Below are 18,621 nucleotides of genomic sequence, written 5' to 3' on the forward strand. Positions count from 1 at the left end.
GGTATACTCCGTTTATTCTCGAGAGCAATGAAGTAATTTGTCCTAATGGAATTGCAACGGAGATTTTCTCGAGTCCTGCTCCTTCCTAATTTGCGCCTAATAACCACCCACATCTATGGGTGTGTGCGCTGTCACTGTGTAGCCTACCCCACCCGTGCTAATCTCACTATAGACTAGGCTACAGCCGAAATGATGCCCCCCCCCCCCCCCCCCCCCCCACCACCGATCAATACAGTGTGTACCCCAACCATCTTCGTACGAGTTGGTCATCTAATCGAAAACATGCTACTGTGCAAGTGACCATTATGCTTTTAATACTATTGATGCCACCGAAGAGGACAGGGGAGGATGTTGCCGTGGAGACATGGCGGTTGCTAGGGTGGGATGTCGTGTCGTGATTCCCTTGTCCATCTGTTTTTTTGATCAATCTCATTTGACCAGGGCAAAGCCTTCTGGACTCTTGATCAGGAAGCCAAGAGAAATAACATGACAATTTACTTACCTTATGATTACACATTAGACCCATAATTAGGCTACACATAGGTCTGACTGGTTTTAGTTTAATATATCTACCATGCATGTTACTTGTCACAAGATATATAATAGCCTCATAATCAAATAAATGATGCTATTTATTGTAAAACTGAACTGAAGCAATATGGTGCATGACATTCTGATTTAATTAGTACTATTCATCATCACAAAACATACAACTAAGCTACATTTCAATAGCATTTTGCTTGGAAATACATGCTCATCATTATATTTTCCTTTTAGTATTTTATTTGCCCCAGAACATCAGCACTGTATTTGGAAGCAAATTGCAACAAGGCACCTCTCTTTCACAGATTCTAATATAAGGCATCCCATCCCTCTCTCTGTCTTTGTCTCTCTTACTTGAAGTTGAACCAGCTGCCTTCTATGACAGTGTTTATAAACAGCTATATAGCATGGCTCTCATATCAATAAGCTATAAGTACAATTTAGCACTGTAGCCAACAGATAGGATTCTGCGACAGACATTTTTGTCAGTGTTCTTCATTTCTACTTCATCTAACTCATTATTAGTAGAATTACCATAGCAGAGCAGTGTCTGTCTTATCTCTGAGGACCGAAGGGGCAATTTCATGCTTTGGCAGCTAGAACTGCATACAGTGAGCCATCTCATCTCATTGACCTCCAACTATCCTGACAGTCCACCAGCAGAAGTCCCAGACTTCAGGACCCAGTCAGTCAAATCTGCCGCTGCTTCATTGATTGCAATGGTACATGGATGAGAGTGCGTGTGTTTGTGTGTAGGGTTTGTGAAGGTGTGCAGTGGATGCTATAGCCATTCACTCAAAGTTAACAAGTCAATGCTATCCTGATATCCAGGTGTGTGTGTGTGTGTGTGTGTGTGTGTGTGTGTGTGTGTGTGTGTGTGTGTGTGTCAGGTGCAAGACGACACAAGCAGTTCTTCTGCTGTGATATCGCCTTCATTTCACAAAGCCGCCACTAGGCAGCAGAGTCTCCCCTTCTACACCATCTCCTTCCTCACTAATTCTGAGGAATCCTGCAGACACACAAAAACAGATATTTGTAGGTTATTCACAGATCACATTAGAATAAATACGTCAACATAAGTTAATTGATTCTAAGTGGGACATGTACTTACAGAGACGCATACTTCATTAGTGAAGTCCCCCGCCATTGGTTGTGCCGGAACTGGAGACACAGTCATTCGGTCCTGCTGAAAATGGACAAAAGGAGAATGATAACAAATGTGCAAATATTTCATGTTAGAAACACCTTCTTGAGCCGTTCCTTGAACCGTTCTTGAATCAGGTGAAAAAACCCCAAGCCATAATACTCACTGTGGGGTGTGGGTCATACATGTCATTGGCAATGCCTTCGATAGCGGAAGGCGAAGCTGATTGTTCCACAGCTCCGCCAGTCATTGCCTTTGTTTTGTCCTGAGTGTGCAGGTAGTAGTACAGCAACACTCCCAGAGTGGCCAGCAGCAGCAGTACCACGATGATGGAAGCAACAATACCTCCTGCGTTGTCTGGTTCTGGTGTGGCTGTATTGGACATAAGGTGCTATTAGATAAGGGTTGCTCAGCCAGGCCTGGCGAGTGGCATGAGCCATGAAAAAGATATTGCTTGTGTCTTACTTGTTAGTGGGTCTTTTGCTTCACCGGCACAGTTGAATCCTATGTCATAGTCAATGTCATCCAGGGCCAAGACTCCAGCGTATCCTTTGAAACCCTCAAATATAATCTAGAAACACACATTCTCAATAAACAACAACCCTTCCTTGCAATAATACAATATGAGACAATATATATAGGTAACTGGCAAAATAAAGGAAACACCAAAATAAAGTGTCTTAATAGGCCGTTGGGCCACCACGAGCCAGAACAGCTCCAATGTGCCTCGGCATAGGAGGGATGCGACACAAGAAAATCCAGCATTTGGTGTTTTGTTGATGGCGGTGAAAAACGTAGTCTCAGGCGTCACTCCAGAATCTCCCCTAAGTGTTCAAATCTTGTGACCGAGATGCACACGTACACGATCGCACACACACACTTTAAGCCCCCTATGCTCCGTTGAGATGCCCTCTTTCAAAGTCACTGAGATCTCTTCTTCTAGCCATGGTAGCCATAATAATGGGTAACTGGGCATTTTTATACATGACCTGAAGCATGATGGGATGTTAATTGCTTAATAAACTCAGGAACCACACCTGTGTTGTGTGTGTGTGTGTGTATGTACTTGTGTGATGTCTGACCTGATACTCTTCAGCAGAAGTGATGTCAACATTGAAGCGTGACCAAACTGCTCCCACCTCTTCCACACTCAACATTTGTTCCAGGTTCCCTTCAGACTGCCTACACACCTTCAGATGACTACCATCTGCATGGACACAGTATGGAATATAACGGCATTAACAAACTGGCAACCAGGATCACCAACATCATGGTCGGCATCATCACATAGAAACAGACAGGTAAGGCAGGTTGTTTGATAGAGTTAAGACAGCAGTGGTAAAGTCCAGTGGTGTAGGTTGGGTCTTACGGGAGACTGGTTTGTACACCCAGAAGCGCAGGCAGGTGCCCATGGTGGAGGGCAGATGAGGACTCAGTAACCAGGCCTTGTATTTGGCTGTGTCCCTGGTGCTACTGGGGAGGAACAGGAAGTGACCTGCAGAATGGACACAAGGACAATAAGACTGGGACCATCAGAACATGGATTCTAATCTGGAAGAGTAGAATTTCAGAGGCCAATTTGATGCTTATGACGACTCTTATAATGCATTATAACTGCATCATACCTGCATCTTGTAAGTAAAGTGTGAGGATTAATCAAGACCGTAGCTTACAGTAAATGCATTTAAATGTGTCAGTGTGTAACCTCTCTCTGTCCCAAGGGTGTGGTCATGGGATGGGGTGGGGTAGTGGGTCTCTGCCTCAGCACTGGTCAGCTCCCAGTCCAACTGGTCTAGCTCAGGGTTCTGAGTGTTGGTCCAGTCACACATTCCTATCTCCAGGTCACACTTAGTACCTGACAAACACACCAGCATGCATGTCACTAACACACACAATAAGAATAATTATCTCTCTGTGTGTTCGTGAGTGTGTAAAGTACTGACCAAGTGTTTGACAAGGATGGCTTGAGAAAATTACGTCATCAACTGAGACATGAGTGCCTTTGCCACCCGCTCCCTGCACCTCAAACTCCAACTGAAACACAAACCATTTTCAATTCAGTCATTTAGCAGACACTTATCCAGAGCGACATACAGAAGCAATTAGGGTTAAGTGCCTTGCACAAGGGTATATCGTCAGATTTTTCATCTAGTTGGCTCGGGGATTCAAACCAGCGACCTTTCGGCTACTGGCCCAACACTAGGCTGCTTACATCTGACCTTTCAGTGCTTGCAGTGTCTGACCAGTGGCTTGATCACATGACATCATGTACACTACCTGCCAGTCTGTGATGGTGCTGCTGATGTTGCCGTTGCCTTGGCGCCAGACATCTCCCTGGTCCAGGTTGTTGGAGAAGATCTTCACCCTATCTCCTTTCACTGGCTTCATGTACACAGTCAGCAAACCTAAAATAGATCACACACACACTAATGTTGGTGAACATATTTTTTTGTAGTACATTTACCCCTTTTTTGTGATATCCAATTGGTAGTCACAGTCTTGTCCCATTGCTGCAACTCCCGCTACAGCGCGATGGGACAAGGACATCCCAGCTGGCCAAGCCCTCCCCTGACCCGGACGACGCCTGGCCAATTGTGCGTCGTCTGTAGTGACTCCTCAAGCATTTCGATGCCTTAGACCGCTGCGCCACTCTGGAGGCCCCAGCATGCAAAGTGTGACGTGTGATTGAGGGTGGGTATGTACTGTAAAAGGTATATACTCACCAGGATTCTCTCCCCCCATGTGGTACCAGAAGTGAACACACTCTGTTTGTGCCACGCCTACTCGCACAGGGGATGTAAGGGTGGCCACACTGCCCTGTGGTAGGATCTCCACATCACTGTCTGCCATCATGTAGTACCCTAAGGACCAACAATAGGATATGTTTAAGTAGATTCCATGTATCTTTGTATCTCTCACTACTTGTATTTCTGAGAGGTATTGACATGTTGAAAGCACTGAGCTGTCTGTTTAAACAACTAGCACACAGCTCAGACACCCATGCATACCCCACAAGACATGCCACCAGAGGGCTCTTCACACTCCCCAAGTCCAGAACAGACTATGGGAGGTGCACATTACTACATAGAGCCACGACTACATGGAACTCTATTCCACATCAGGTAACTGATGCAGCAGTAGAATCAGATTGAAAAAACAGATAAAAATACACCTTATGGAAGAGTGGGGACTGTGAAGCAACACAAACATAGACACAGACACATGCATACAAACACATGATAACATACGCACTATACACACACGTACACATGGATTGTGTGTTGTAGATATGTGGCCTTGAAGGCACACAGTGTGTTGTGAAATCTGTTATAAACGTATTGTAATGTTTTAAAAATTGTATAACTGCCTTAATTTTGCCAGACTCCAGGAAGAGTAACGGGATCCATAATAAATACAAAGTATGTCCTTTTGTCGTTCTATTTCTCTCTCTCTCCGTCTCTCACCCATCACTGTCTCCAGTGTGTGGTCTGTTTTTGGCCCAGTGTTGGAGGACTGCCAGTTAGTGTGGAGCCAGCTGGCAGTGCCAGTGCTGGTGTAGCCGCATTGCTGGCCTTCAAAGGAGCACTTATTGGGCACGGTGCATGGGCCGTTCACAAACGCCACATCATCTAGTGCAACCCGCCCGTCAAAGCCGGAGCGCACTGCTTCAAATATCAGCTGTGTGTGTTTGTGAATCAGAGAGGAGGAAGGAGAGGGGAGCGGGGAGCAGGGGTGGAGAGGGAAGTGTCATATCAATGTCAACATGAACAGACATATTCTATTTTTGTTATTATTATGTTTATTATGTGTAACTGGACCTGAATCGTGTATTGAACCCACTCATACCTGGAAGCTAGTTAGCTGCTCAGATACTGGACAGTGTCCCTCATGCCAGAAGTTGCCATGGGCACCACTGCGGCTCCATAGCAGACTCTCACCGCCGTAGGCATCACGCATCTTAACACTGAGTGCACCTGAGAGGGATAGAGAGAGGGTGAGATGGAGGGGAGTTGAGAGAGAAGGAGTAAAAACATAGGAAGAGGATGTGAGAGGAAGAGAAGAGGGAGATAGAAATAGAACGTGAAAGTGGTGTTCATTGTGTTCAGGAGTGACTCTTCTGGAAGTCAAGGAGAGCCCTTCATCCTCACCTGTCTCAGGCCCGTAGAGCTTATAATAGAAGGACAGGCAGTGATGTCCGGGGGTGCCTGGCTGACGGTACGATAACAGACGGCCAGACACACCCCGTAACAAGGGGCTCCATACGTCTACAGCAAGGCTTTTACCTGTTATCAAAGGCAGGATTAATTAAGGCGTTATAGACCCCTAATGACTTAATGATCAGGTCCATTGGTTACATAGAGAGCAGAGAACACTTGGAGTAAAGCTACTATGTGAGAAGTACGACATGTTTAGAATGTAAAACTGGTATGTGGTTATGTGAACCTAGCTAACTATTCTATGCAGGTGTAAGGTCATGTTAGTACCGACGCCAATGGAATGGTCCATCCCTGTGAGCAGGCTCCAGTCAAAGTTGTCCGTTTGATCCTGGTACCAGCCACACAGTCCCTCTTCGAAGTTACATGACAGAGCTGTCCAGAAGAAACAAATCATATCAGCAGAAAATCAACAAAATAAAATGCTATATACTATACAGGATGTGTGTGACCATACTGAAATACTAAATGATCACAACAACAACAATATTTGTTCAAACTGAAACATAAATTGCTTACCTGTGGGAGAGGATGGGAAATACTGAGCGTGACAGTTGATGAAACGAACATCCTTCACAGATATTCTGGCACATGGGCACAACTTCCTAGCACGAGCCACAAATTCCATCTTGGAAAGAGAGGGGGAGTGAAAGAAAGAGTAACCACAGCATCAAAAAATGAATACAATTAATATGGTAGTAGATAATACAAGATAAACCAAACCAAACCATAAGCATGTCCTGAAGGTATCATACCTGGAAGCGGTGATCCCTGGCTCCGATGTACACCTGCGCCTGCTGGTACACCCCCTCTACAGGTCCTGTTTTCCCACTGAACTCCCACAGCCTGGGCAGAATGCCCAACAGACTGTCAATCACCCGGATGGACAGCTCACCTAGGGGAGAAAACAGGGAACAAAGAGGCAGAGGTAAAGACAAGGAGCGGCAGATGTCCTGAACTGTAGGAGGGACATAGGTTTTGGTTAAGGGGATTGTTAGGGTTTTCTTGCAGGTGTCTGAGGCCGTGTTACCGGTGTGATTGCTCTTGCTGGTCAAGGAGTAGGAGAAGTTGAGGGTGCAGGCTGGCCCCGAGGGGCCCAGGAGAGGGGTGCGTGTCTGGGCCTCAGTTAACTGCTGCCCTGGGGCTTCAGCTAAAAACAGGTACTTGTCTGAGGGCAGCGAGAGAGATGGAGAGAGTTGGAGGTCTATCACTATACTGAAAAACAAACTAAACAAAATGTACAGCTGACCAGACATGGCCACTCATACCTTATAGTATCTTGATATGCACACAAGCATAACACACAGAAGCAAGTATGCACACGCATACGCACACACTCATCTGTCCAAAAGTTACCTTTGGGGGTGTCATTCAGGACCCACTGCTGGCTTCCAATGCTGCTGTCTGTCCATCCAGAGCTGCCCTTCTCATAGGAGAAGTCCCCTACACAAACACACACACTAAGAACATGCAGATTCACACCAAACATTTTTTGACAAATACAGTTGAAGTCGGAGGTTTACATACACTTAGGTTAGAGTCATTAAAACTTGTTTTTCAACCACTCTACAAATTTCTTGTTAACAAACTATAGTTTTGGCAAGTCGGTTAGAACATCTACTTTGTGCATGACAAGTAATTTTTCCAACAATTGTTTACAGACAGATTATTTCACTTATTATTCACTGCATCACAATTCCACTGGGTCAGAAGTTTACATACACTAAGTTGACTGTGCCTTTAAACAGCTTGGAAAAATCCAGAAAATGATGTCATGGCTTTAGAAGCTTCTGATAGGCTAATTGACATCATTTGAGTCAATTGGAGGTGTACCTGTGGATGTGTTTCAAGGCCTACCTTCAAACTCTGTGCCTCTTTTGCTTAAAATCATGGGAAAATCAAAATAAATCAGCAAAGACCTCAGAAAAACAATTCTAGACCTCCACAAGTCTGGTTCATCCTTGGGAGCAAATTCCAAATGCCTGAAGGTACCACGTTCATCTGTACAAACAATAGTACGCAAGTATAAACACCATGGGACCACGCAGCCGTCATACCGTTCAGGAAGGAGACCCGTTCGGTCTCCTAGAGATTAACATATTTTGGTGCGAAAACTGCAACTCAATCCCAGAACAACAGCAAAGGACCTTGTGAAGATGCTGGAGGAAACAGGTACAAAAGTATCTATATCCACAGTAAAACGAGTCCTATAATCGACATAACCTGAAAGGCCGCTCAGCAAGGAAGAAGCCACTGCTCCAAAACCGCCATAAAAAAGCCAGACTTCGGTTTGCAACTGCACATGGGAACAAAGACTGTACTTTTTGGAGAAATGTCCTCTGGTCTGATGAAACAAAAATAGAACTGTTTGGCTATAATGACCATCATGAATAAACCAAGATGGCATAGCAGTCAGACGTCCTTTATCCTCTTTCTTTTCGTGTCCCGTGTATATATATATTTACATCTTTCTTCGTATATCTTTTATATATTTTCTTTTTCCAAAAACTCAACTTCAAAACACTCTCCTGCAACCCGCCGATTTTTAAAAAGTATTATTTACCTCAAATCTGTAATCCACAATAGAAGCTAGCCAGAAGCTAACCGGAAGTTAGCAAGAAGCTAACCAGAAGCTAGCAAGAAGCTAGCCAGTTTACTGGCTAACGTTATTATTCAGCTAACTACGGTTTGGACACTGTGTTAACAACCCTCCAGATGAGCTTCAATGCCATACAACTCTCTGTGGCCTCCAATTGCTCTTAAATACAAGTAGAACTAAATGCATGCTCTTCAACCGATCGCTGCCTGCACCTGCCCGCCCGTCCAACATCACTACTCTGGACGGTTCTGACTTAGAATATGTGGACTACAAATACCTAGGTGTCTGGTTAGACTGTAAACTCTCCTTCCAGACCCATATCAAACATCTCCAATAAATCTAGAATTGGTTTCCTATTTCGCAACAAAGCATCCTTCACTCATGCTGCCAAACATACCCTTGTAAAACTGACCATCCTGCCGATCCTCGACTTCGGCGATGTCATTTACAAAATAACCTCCAATACCCTAGTCAATAAATTGGATGCAGTCTATCACAGTGCCATCTGTTTTGTCACCAAAGCCCCATATACTACCCAACACTGCGACCTGTACGCTCTCGTTGGCTGGCCCTCGCTTTATACTCGTCGCCAAACCCACAGGCTCCAGGTCATCAACAAGACCGTGCTAGGTAAAGTCCCCCCTTATCTCAGCTCGCTGGTCACCATAGCAGCACCCGCCTGTAGCACGCGCTCCAGCAGGTATATCTCTCTGGTCACCTCCAAAACCAATTCTTCCTTTGGCCGCCTCTCCTTCCAGTTCTCTGCTGCCAATGACTGGAACGAACTACTAAAATCTCTGAAACTGGAAACACTTATCTCCCTCACTAGCTTAAGCACCAGCTGTCAGAGCAGCTCACACATCACTGCACCTGTACATTGCCCATCTATAATTTAGCCAAAACAACTACCTCTCCCCCTACTGTATTTATTTATTTTGCTCCTTTGCACCCCATTATTTCTCTCTCTACCTTGCACATTCTTCCACTGCAAATCTCCCATTCCAGTGTTTTACTTGCTATATTGTATTTACTTCGCCACCATGGCCTTTTTTTTTTGTTTTTTTTTTTTGCATTTACCTCCCTTATCTCACCTCATTTACTCACATTGTATATAGACTTGTTTTTCTACTGTATTATTGACTGTATGTTTGTTTTACTCCATGTGTAACTCTGTGTTGTTGTATGTGTCGAACTGCTTTGCTTTATCTTGGCCAGTTCGCAATTGTAAATGAGAACTTGTTGTATCATGTTGTGGGGGTGCTTTGCTGCAGGAGGGATATGCGCACTGCACAAAATAGATGGCTTCATAAGGAAGGAAAATGATGTGGATATATTGAAGCAACATCTCAAGACATCAGTCAGGAAGTTAAAGCTTGGTCGCAATGAGTCTTCCAAATGGACAATGACCCCAAGCATTCTTCCAAAGTTGTGGCAAAATGGCTTAAGGACAACAAAGTCAAGGTATTGGAGTGGCCATCACAAAGCCTTAACCTCAATCCCATAGAAAATGTGTGAGCAGAACTGAAAAAGCTTGTGCGAGCAAGGAGGCCTACAAACCTGACTCGGTTACACAAGCTCTGTCAGGAGGAATGGGCCAACATTCACCCAACTTATTGTGGGAAGCTTGTGGAAGGCTACCTGAAATGTTTGACCCAAGTTAAACAATTGAAAGGCAATGCTACCAAATACTAATTGAGTGTATATAAACTTCTGACCCATTGGGAATGTGATGAAACAAATAAAAGCTGAAATAAATCATTCTCTCTACTATTATTCTGACATTTCACATTCTTAAAATAAAGTGGAATTTTTACTAGGATTAAAATGTCAGGAATTGTGAAAAACTGAGTTTAAATGTATTTGGCGAAGGTGTATGTAAATTTCCGACTTCAACTGTATAATACACCTACAATAATACATACATCGTAAACGCAGAGTACTCACCGCACTTGGCCTCGTCATCTTTATCCTCACAGTCTTCACGAAAGTCACAGATCTTACTGGTATCGCTAGTGCAAGGATGCCCAGGAGGTTTGGGGAAATTTTCTAATGTGAAATTTTCTGCAAGAGGAAAGGTGGGAAGGGGACAGAGTAAGCGGGTAAATAGATGCAGTATACATGCTATGTTATGACCATATTGCACTGTGCTGTTGGTTAACATTATTAGTAGTTCAGTTCTGTATACATTGTGTGATTCAGAAGATACCTTCCTTGTATGTGTTTATTTGGTTCACCTTTAGAGAGACGGCAGTTAGGAGACATCATAATGCTATCTATAGCAACCCCTCCATACTCCTTGTCTCGGATCGCAGCCACAAACACAAGCTAAGACAGATGAATGTCATTAAAAGGAGAAAGAGAGCAATATGCAAATGAAAAGGTGGTCAGTATTCAACAGGCTTTTATAACAATACTGTCCCTCATCCAATGTAAAGCTCTTTGATTATCTGGAAAACCATCTGAAACAGATGTCCACGCTTTGATTATGTCCACAAAGCCCTATCCAGTCCACTCACTTGGAAGCTGGTGTTGCTAATGATCTCCACCTCAGCCTTGACCCAGAGGTCCCCTAGGGCACCCCCCCTCTGCCACACCGGGTAGATCTCAGTGTCTGCCACCAGCACAGACAGGCCTCCAGACCTTGGCCCAAACTGGTGGCTGTACATCACCATCTACAGGGCAGACATGATGTTCATTTAGGTGTTTTTGCTCACATTAAAGACAAGTATCTATACAGACTGTAGTACATTAGTAATAAAAGTGAACATAATGATTGATTCAACTATTGTTACCTTGACTGAGAGGTTAGCAATATGATGACTGTCAAGAGTGATGTGTGTGATAGTGTGTGATAGTGTGTGTATGTGTGATGTGCGTTTGGTAGCCTTACACCAGTAATATAAATGTTGCTGGTTTGAATCCCTGAGTCTACAGGGTGAAAAATCAGCCGATGTGCTCTTGAGCAAGGCACTTATCCCTAATTGTTCCTGTAAGCTAAATGGCAAAAAATGTTACATGTAAATGTGCGTATAAAGTTCAAAAGACTGGCCTGCCAAGGTAGAAGCCATGTGTGTGTGTGTGGAGACAGCATTATTGTGCCTTAGTGCATACCTTGCAAGGATGTGTGCTATTGGTTGGTTCCAGTAGAGGGCTTTGAAAGGATGTCCAATCAGATTTGAGCCCGCCTTCAGGTACAGTGACATACAGGAAGTGACCTTCAGGGCAATAACACAAGTTGAAGACATCTCACTGAGGAAAAAAATCAGGACAGAACAAGTATTACTATGTTTCTATAATGTCATTGAGCTTGTACCCGATGCAGTATTGTCGGAATGGTCTCTACCAGGTCCTTTAAAAGGGTCTGTTGTGGAGATATTGGCTTGACTGGTCCTTGTCCACTTCAGACTAGTGGAGAGAGTCCTCAGGTCCCAGTTACACACTCCTTCCTCAAAGTCACAGCCCCAGTAGCCTCCTAAACACACAAAGCCATACAGAGTTCATAAAAATAGTGGAACAGGGTTAAAATAAGGATGAAATAAGGTGACTCTCACCACAATTCTGCTCATCAGTTTTGTCACCACAGTCATCAGAGCCGTCACAGACCTGACGCTGCTCCACACAGCCCTCCCTGTTACACTGCAGTAACCCTGCAGCACACGACTCCCCTGGGACTGGCACTGAGAACAAAGAGAGAGGTAGAGGTGGAGAGAAAGAGAGAAAAGAGAGAGAAAGAGTTAAAATAGTAATCTCTCTTAACTCAAAGTGATGTTAAAACCTTTTTGGGATAGGGGGCAGCATTTTCACTTTTGGATGAATAGCGTGCCCAGAGTGAACTGCCTCCTAATCTGTCTCAGATGCTAATATATGCATATTTTATTTTATTTTTATTTTTTATTTTACCTTTATTTAACCAGGTAGGCAAGTTGAGAACAAGTTCTCATTTACAATTGCGACCTGGCCAAGATAAAGCAAAGCAGTTCGACAGATACAACAACACAGAGTTACACATGGAGTAAAACAAACATACAGTCAATAATAAAGTATAAACAAGTCTATATACAATGTGAGCAAATGAGGTGAGAAGGGAGGTAAAGGCAAAAAAGGCCTTGGTGGCAAGGTAAATACAATATAGCAAGTAAAACACTGGAATGGTAGTTTTGCAATGGAAGAATGTGCAAAGTAGAAATAAAAATAATGGGGTGCAAAGGAGCAAAATAAATAAATTAAATACAGTTGTGAAAGAGGTAGTTGATAGGGCTAAATTATATGTGGGCTATGTACAGGTGCAGTAATCTGTGAGCTGCTCTGACAGTTGGTGCTTAAAGCTAGTGAGGGAGATAAGTGTTTCCAGTTTCAGAGATTTTTGTAGTTCGTTCCAGTCATTGGCAGCAGAGAACTGGAAAGAGAGGCGGCCAAAGAAAGAATTGGTTTTGGGGGTGACTAGAGAGAGATATATTAGTATTAGTATTGGATAGAAAACACTCTGAAGTTTCTAAAACTGTTTGAATGATGTCTGTGAGTATAACAGAACTCATATGGCAGGAGAAAACCTGAGAAAAATCCAACCAGGAAGTAGGACATCTGAGGTTTGTAGTTTTTCAATGCTTGACCTACCGAGTACACATTGAGATATGGATGAGGTTGCACTTCCTAGGGCTTCCACTAGATGTCAACTGTCTTTTGAAACTTGAATGAGGATTCTACTATGAAGTAGGGGCTCATGAGACCTCTTTGAGTCAGTGGTCTGGCAGAGAGCCTTGCTCTCATGACGCACACTCCCGACAGAGTTACCTCGCATTCCAGTGCTTTTTCTGAAGACAAAGAAATTCTCCGGTTGGAACATTATGGATGTTTTATGTTAAAAACATCCTAACGATTGATTCCATACATCGTTTGACATGTTTCTAAAGGACAGTAATGGAACTTTGAGTTTTTGTCTGGATGAAATGCTTGTGCCTCATGAAGATGGATTACTGGGCTGAACACGCTAACAACAAGTGGCTATTTGGACATAAATGATGGAACTTTATGGAACAAATCAGTCATTGATTGTGGAACTGGGATTCCTGGAAGTACATTCTGATGAAGATCAAAGGTAAGTGAATATTTATGGTGTTGTTTCTAACTTTGTTGATTCCAAAATGGCGGCTATTCCTCTGGCTGTTTTGGGTTCTGAGTGCCGTTCTCAGATTATGCTTTTTCCGTAAAGTTTTTTTAAAATCTGACACAGCAGTTGCATTAAGGATAAGTCTATCTTTAATTCTGTGAATAACACTAGTATCTTTTATCAATGTTTATTATTAGTATTTCTGCAAAATCCCCAGATATTTTGGAATCAAAACATTACTGCACGTAAGGCGCCAATGTAAACTGAGATTTTTGGATATAAATATGCACATTATCAAACAAAACATACATGTATTGTGTAACATGATGTCATATGAGTGTCATCTGATGAAGATCATCAAAGGTTAGTGATTCATTTTATCTCTATTTCTTCTTTTTGTGACTCCAATCTTTGGCTGGGAAAATGGCTGTGTTTTTTCAACTTGGTGGTGATCTAACATAATCATATGTTGTGCTTTAGCTGTAAAGCATTTTTTGAAACAGGACACGATGGGTAGATTAACAAGATGTTTATCTTTCATTTGCTATATTGGACTTGTTAATGTGTGAAAGTTACATATTTCTAAAAAATATTTTTGAATTTCGCTCGCTGCCTTTTCAGGGGAATGTTGTCGAGGTGTTCCGCAAGCGGAACCCCAGCGCTAGAAAGGTTAACACACTGACACAGAATAACAGATCTGAGGAAGAGTGCATAAAGAAACAGAGGAATCAAAAGACAGAAAAAGAGCGAGACTCACAAGGCAGGGCACAGTCGAAGAACTGCAGCTGGTCTATAGCCACGTCTCCCCGGCGCCCCTCGGTGCGTTGGGAGTGGAGGCGGATCTGGAAGGTGGTGGGGATGCGTCCCAGGAAGACGGTTGCCTCCCTCCAGCCACGCACGCTGGTGCTCTCAGGACGCCACACCACTGCCTGCTGGGTGCTGTCCTCCCTATACACAGATGCCCACAGTGGGGCAGGCCCCATTCCTGTGAACCCTGATAATAGTATAAAGGTTAGATTTTGGGGGAATTTACCTCATTCTACACAGTGGCTAACCCCTGTGTTTCCCATGCTAAAATTGATCAGAAGAACTAGCTAAATATTACTGTAAAACCCTTGATTTTGTAATGCTATTGTGTTACCTGGGTCCCAGAGGAAGTATCTGAGGTGCATTCGGCATGAGGGAGAAGACTGTTTCATCATTGGAGATGCCATCACTGCAGTGCTGGGAGAATGTGCCTTCACTTCGGTCACTCCCATAAACCAACCTGAAAAAATAAAACACGCAGTCATTGTATAATCTCCCACACACAAATAGCCCCATTCACCAAAGCCCCATATACTACCCACCACTCTCGTTGGCTGGCCCGCACTTCATATACGTCGCCAAACCCACTGGCTCCAGGTCATCTATGTCTTTGCTAGGAAACGCTCTGCCTTATCTCAGCTCACTGGTCACTATAGCAGCACCCACCCGTAGCACGCGCTACGGGTGGGTGCACGGACAGGTATATTTCACTGGTCACCCCCAAAGCCTATTCCTACTTTGGCCGCCTTTCCTTACAGTTCTCTGCTGCCAATGACTGGAACGAATTGCAAAAATCACTGAAGCTGGAGACTCATATCTCCCTCACTAACTTTAAGCATGAGCTATCAGAGCAGCTCACAGATCACTGCATCTGTACATAGCCCATCCAACTACCTGATAAAATAATGTATATGTTGAAAGATAATGATAAATTGATTCCATTCTGAAACCTTATAACTGTATGAAATTGATTAGAATCATAAAATTATAATCTGATGATGTGTGTAGTTTTAGTCAGAATTAGGTTAAACAATGTATCTGTATAGTGGAAAAACACAGACTGTCTGAACAAGGCGTAGTTTAGTGTTTGAACTTGTATGTGTGTGCCGAAGAAAAAAACAGAACAGTTAAACTGTGTTTGGACCGACCTGGCTAGGCCTCTGAGGAACCTATGATAGCATAGGGAGTACTTCTCAAGGTTTCCCTAATCTCGGGGGAATGGAACTGTCGGCTGGGCAGTGATACACAGTGGTGAGAACTATGGAGAAGGATAAAACTCCCCTACTGCTTGTGTGGAAGTATGTGCGCAGCTATAAAATGTCTTTGTATAATGGACTTTAGTACAGTTTATTCAAAGAACGTTCTATCTTTTTGCATAAGCTGAGCTTTTGATTAATTATTATTAAACCCATGGTCTTACAGATCTCGGGGATTGGTCAGAGCTATATATTGTCAGTTATTATCATTGGGATTGAAAATTCTTGTGACACTACCTCATCCCCATATTGTTATATATTTATAAAAACATTTACTCCTTTGCACCCCAGTATCTCTACTTGCACATTCATCTACTGCACATCTATCACTCCAGTGTTTAATTGCTAGATTGTAATTACTTCGCCACTACAGCCGGTTTATTGCCTTACCTCATTTGCACACACTGTATACAGATTTTTTTCCTATTGTGCTATTGACTGTACGTTTGTTTATTCCATGTGTGACTCTGTTGTTGTTTGTGTCGCACTGCTTTGCTTTATCTTGTCCAGCTCGCAGTTGTAAATGAGAATTAGTTCTCAACTGGCCTACCTGGTTAAATAAAAAAATTAAATAAAAAATAGATGTGAATTACATTTTTTAGTAGTGTGTGATACAAATCTTCTTAGCCCTGTGTTTTAGTGTTTTTTAAATTAGTGTACATTCACTGGGAGAGCAGGAGTGTGAGTATCTGAGTGCACCGAGTCCCTATCTGTGTGTTGTAGTACTGTCGAGAGTGTACCTGTGGCTGTCCCAATGGTGAAGTCTGAGGAGGGTCCGCTGTCTGGCAGTGTGTCCCCTCTCTGACGCCTCTCCCAGGAGTAGGCCTTCTCCAAGGACTGGTCCTGCCAGCCACACACGTCTGGGTCCTCAAAGTCACACACAAAGTCCATCCCTCTGTAGCCTTGGGTTTCACACCAACACGCACGATACAGACAGGCAGACAGATAGGCAAGCAGACAGACAGGCATCACTTAAAATCAAAAGCTTGTATTGCAATGTGTTTGTCTGAGGGAGCTGCAGTGTGTGTTCTTGGAAATTGGTTTTTCTTCCTTTTTCCATCCCGTTCTAGTGATATAACATAACGTTTGGTAAATGTCAGCGCTGCATGATTGGTGTTCAGTGGCAAATGGGCACGGTCACTGGAGCGCAGGTACTAGAATTGATTTGTACGGCTCAGTCAGAGCAGAGGGAGTCTTACCACAGCCGTTTTCATCGATGCAGTCTGTACAGTCACAAACAAAGTCACACTTCAGCTCTGGGGTCTGGCATGCAAGTGTCTGTGAGCCAATCGCTGCAAAACAACAGACTCATCATTGACTTTGACAATAATCTCCATCTACAGTACAGTAGGAGAGTGATTTAAGCAAAAAAAACTAAAACAGTCTTTTTTAAGTGGCCAATTGCATAAATGCCCCAGTAGGATCTTCCATTCTCGGACCCGAGTGAGTACGTGCAATAATTACCCGGGCAGTAACTAACCCCTTAATTCCCCTCTTATCAGAACCCATTATAATCAACGTTTTATGAGGCTGCTAATGTTAGCAGGCTCAAAGGCCATACAGTGCAGTAATCTGGGAAATGTTCAATCCAAGGTCCCTGACAGCAGCTATTACAGAATCCATGTCACAAGAGTCCATAAAGTAACACTGTAAATAATAAATAACCATTTTTGTGGTAGCAGTAACTTCCAAAGCCACAGGACCTAGGTTCATCATGCACCTGTGATCTACACAGCCTATTTCAAGTCAAAAACAAAAACGATATTGCACTTCCTTGATAACTGTGAATTTAAAAAATGTCCTTGTTGCTGACACGGACAGGGAGTTCAGTAAACACTAGCCTACATTTAGCAAAGTATTGCATGAAGACTAGTGTCAATGTTCTTACCCCAGTGAAACGTCAGCAGTAAAACCAGTGCTGAAATCCCTCTGTTAAATCCCATGTTACCCTTCTCTTTCTGCTGGAGCTGTGGACGTCTGAACACCACCTGGCACCTACTAGACTGTGATAACAGCCACGGTCTGCCTCTGACCTCCTCTGATCTGCTGATAGATAACAGGTAGACTTTACATCCACCTGCATCGGTCAGAGCCGTCGGTCGTAAAACAGCACATTCCATCTTTAAAGGTACTTTACTGAACAGAGGACTAAATATTGTGGCTGCAAGCATTCATCAAAGGTCCTGAATTCCTCTTCATGGCAGATCTGCAGTGCTCAGTGTCATGTAGAAACCTGACTTCTACATGCTCAGAGCCAAGGCACTGAATAGTGATAGGATACTAATTTGCAATGTATACCTTTATGAAAGTACCAACTTGTGATATGGATACTTTAAATTCACTATAGATACATCATTTAATTGGCAGTAGCACATACTGACAGCAAGGTATATTTTAGGTACATGATTGAGTGTAGATTTGCAGTATACAGTGATGTAATGGTAAAAACAATAGGTGGGTAAACTGATTGTGGTGTAAAAAGTAACACTCCCTATACTTTCATGTAAACTGCATTTACCCTCCACTATACCACTGTGCCTGTATGGCAACATCGGAAGTTAACACATTTCAGATCAATGAGTTCATCTGACCTTATCTGATATCCACATTTATAAATCACTCATGTAGCAGTTGCTCAGCAATTTGAAGTTTAGTGGCTCCCAAAACCATATGAACTTCCTGTAGTTAGCTACACAGTGAGATAAAAGTAGAGAGAAACGTAATGACAGATGCGTTTTTTTCTGTTATGAAAACAGGAGTGCGCTATTTGAAAGATGGAGTGTTATATTTCCCCTATGTTGAACCACATTGCTCAACATGATAATGGTTTTATGACTACATGACCGGAGATGGAATTTCATACTCATTCGTTTTCAGGTACCGGTATTGTATGATATAAAATGTCCTTACTAAACATGAATTCATGCTAATAAAGCATACGTTACAATGTA

The 18,621-nt window shown here is 43.2% G+C and overlaps 1 protein-coding gene across 3 annotated transcripts; it reads right to left on the minus strand.

Annotated features, from left to right (window-relative positions):
* Window positions 1–613: 613 nt before the first annotated feature.
* On the minus strand, window positions 614–17,751 carry mamdc4 (MAM domain containing 4). 3 transcript variants are annotated; one of them, XM_021590987.2, is made up of 29 exons: window positions 17,559–17,751; window positions 16,870–16,962; window positions 16,411–16,572; window positions 14,749–14,874; window positions 14,365–14,601; window positions 12,052–12,177; window positions 11,814–11,972; window positions 11,612–11,715; window positions 11,017–11,172; window positions 10,735–10,825; window positions 10,445–10,561; window positions 7,258–7,344; window positions 6,932–7,069; window positions 6,657–6,796; window positions 6,421–6,529; window positions 6,172–6,276; window positions 5,836–5,970; window positions 5,534–5,661; window positions 5,152–5,374; window positions 4,411–4,548; window positions 3,965–4,092; window positions 3,631–3,721; window positions 3,393–3,542; window positions 3,057–3,182; window positions 2,770–2,894; window positions 2,153–2,258; window positions 1,854–2,059; window positions 1,655–1,726; window positions 614–1,552 (listed from the first exon to the last, which is right to left on the minus strand). In XM_021590987.2, exons 1-29 carry the CDS (start codon window positions 17,611–17,613, stop codon window positions 1,517–1,519), a joined length of 3,669 nt encoding a protein of 1,222 aa, XP_021446662.2. In that variant the 5' UTR covers window positions 17,614–17,751; the 3' UTR covers window positions 614–1,516. The 3 variants fall into 3 exon arrangements, with proteins under 3 accessions (XP_021446662.2, XP_021446661.2, XP_021446663.2); XM_021590986.2 differs by having other exon boundaries at window positions 1,655–1,729; window positions 17,559–17,748; XM_021590988.2 differs by having other exon boundaries at window positions 1,655–1,729; window positions 5,152–5,365; window positions 17,559–17,747.
* Window positions 17,752–18,621: the final 870 nt, after the last annotated feature.

Source organism: Oncorhynchus mykiss, chromosome Y, assembly GCF_013265735.2.
Source record: "Oncorhynchus mykiss isolate Arlee chromosome Y, USDA_OmykA_1.1, whole genome shotgun sequence".
NCBI classification, from domain to species: Eukaryota; Metazoa; Chordata; class Actinopteri; order Salmoniformes; family Salmonidae; genus Oncorhynchus; species Oncorhynchus mykiss.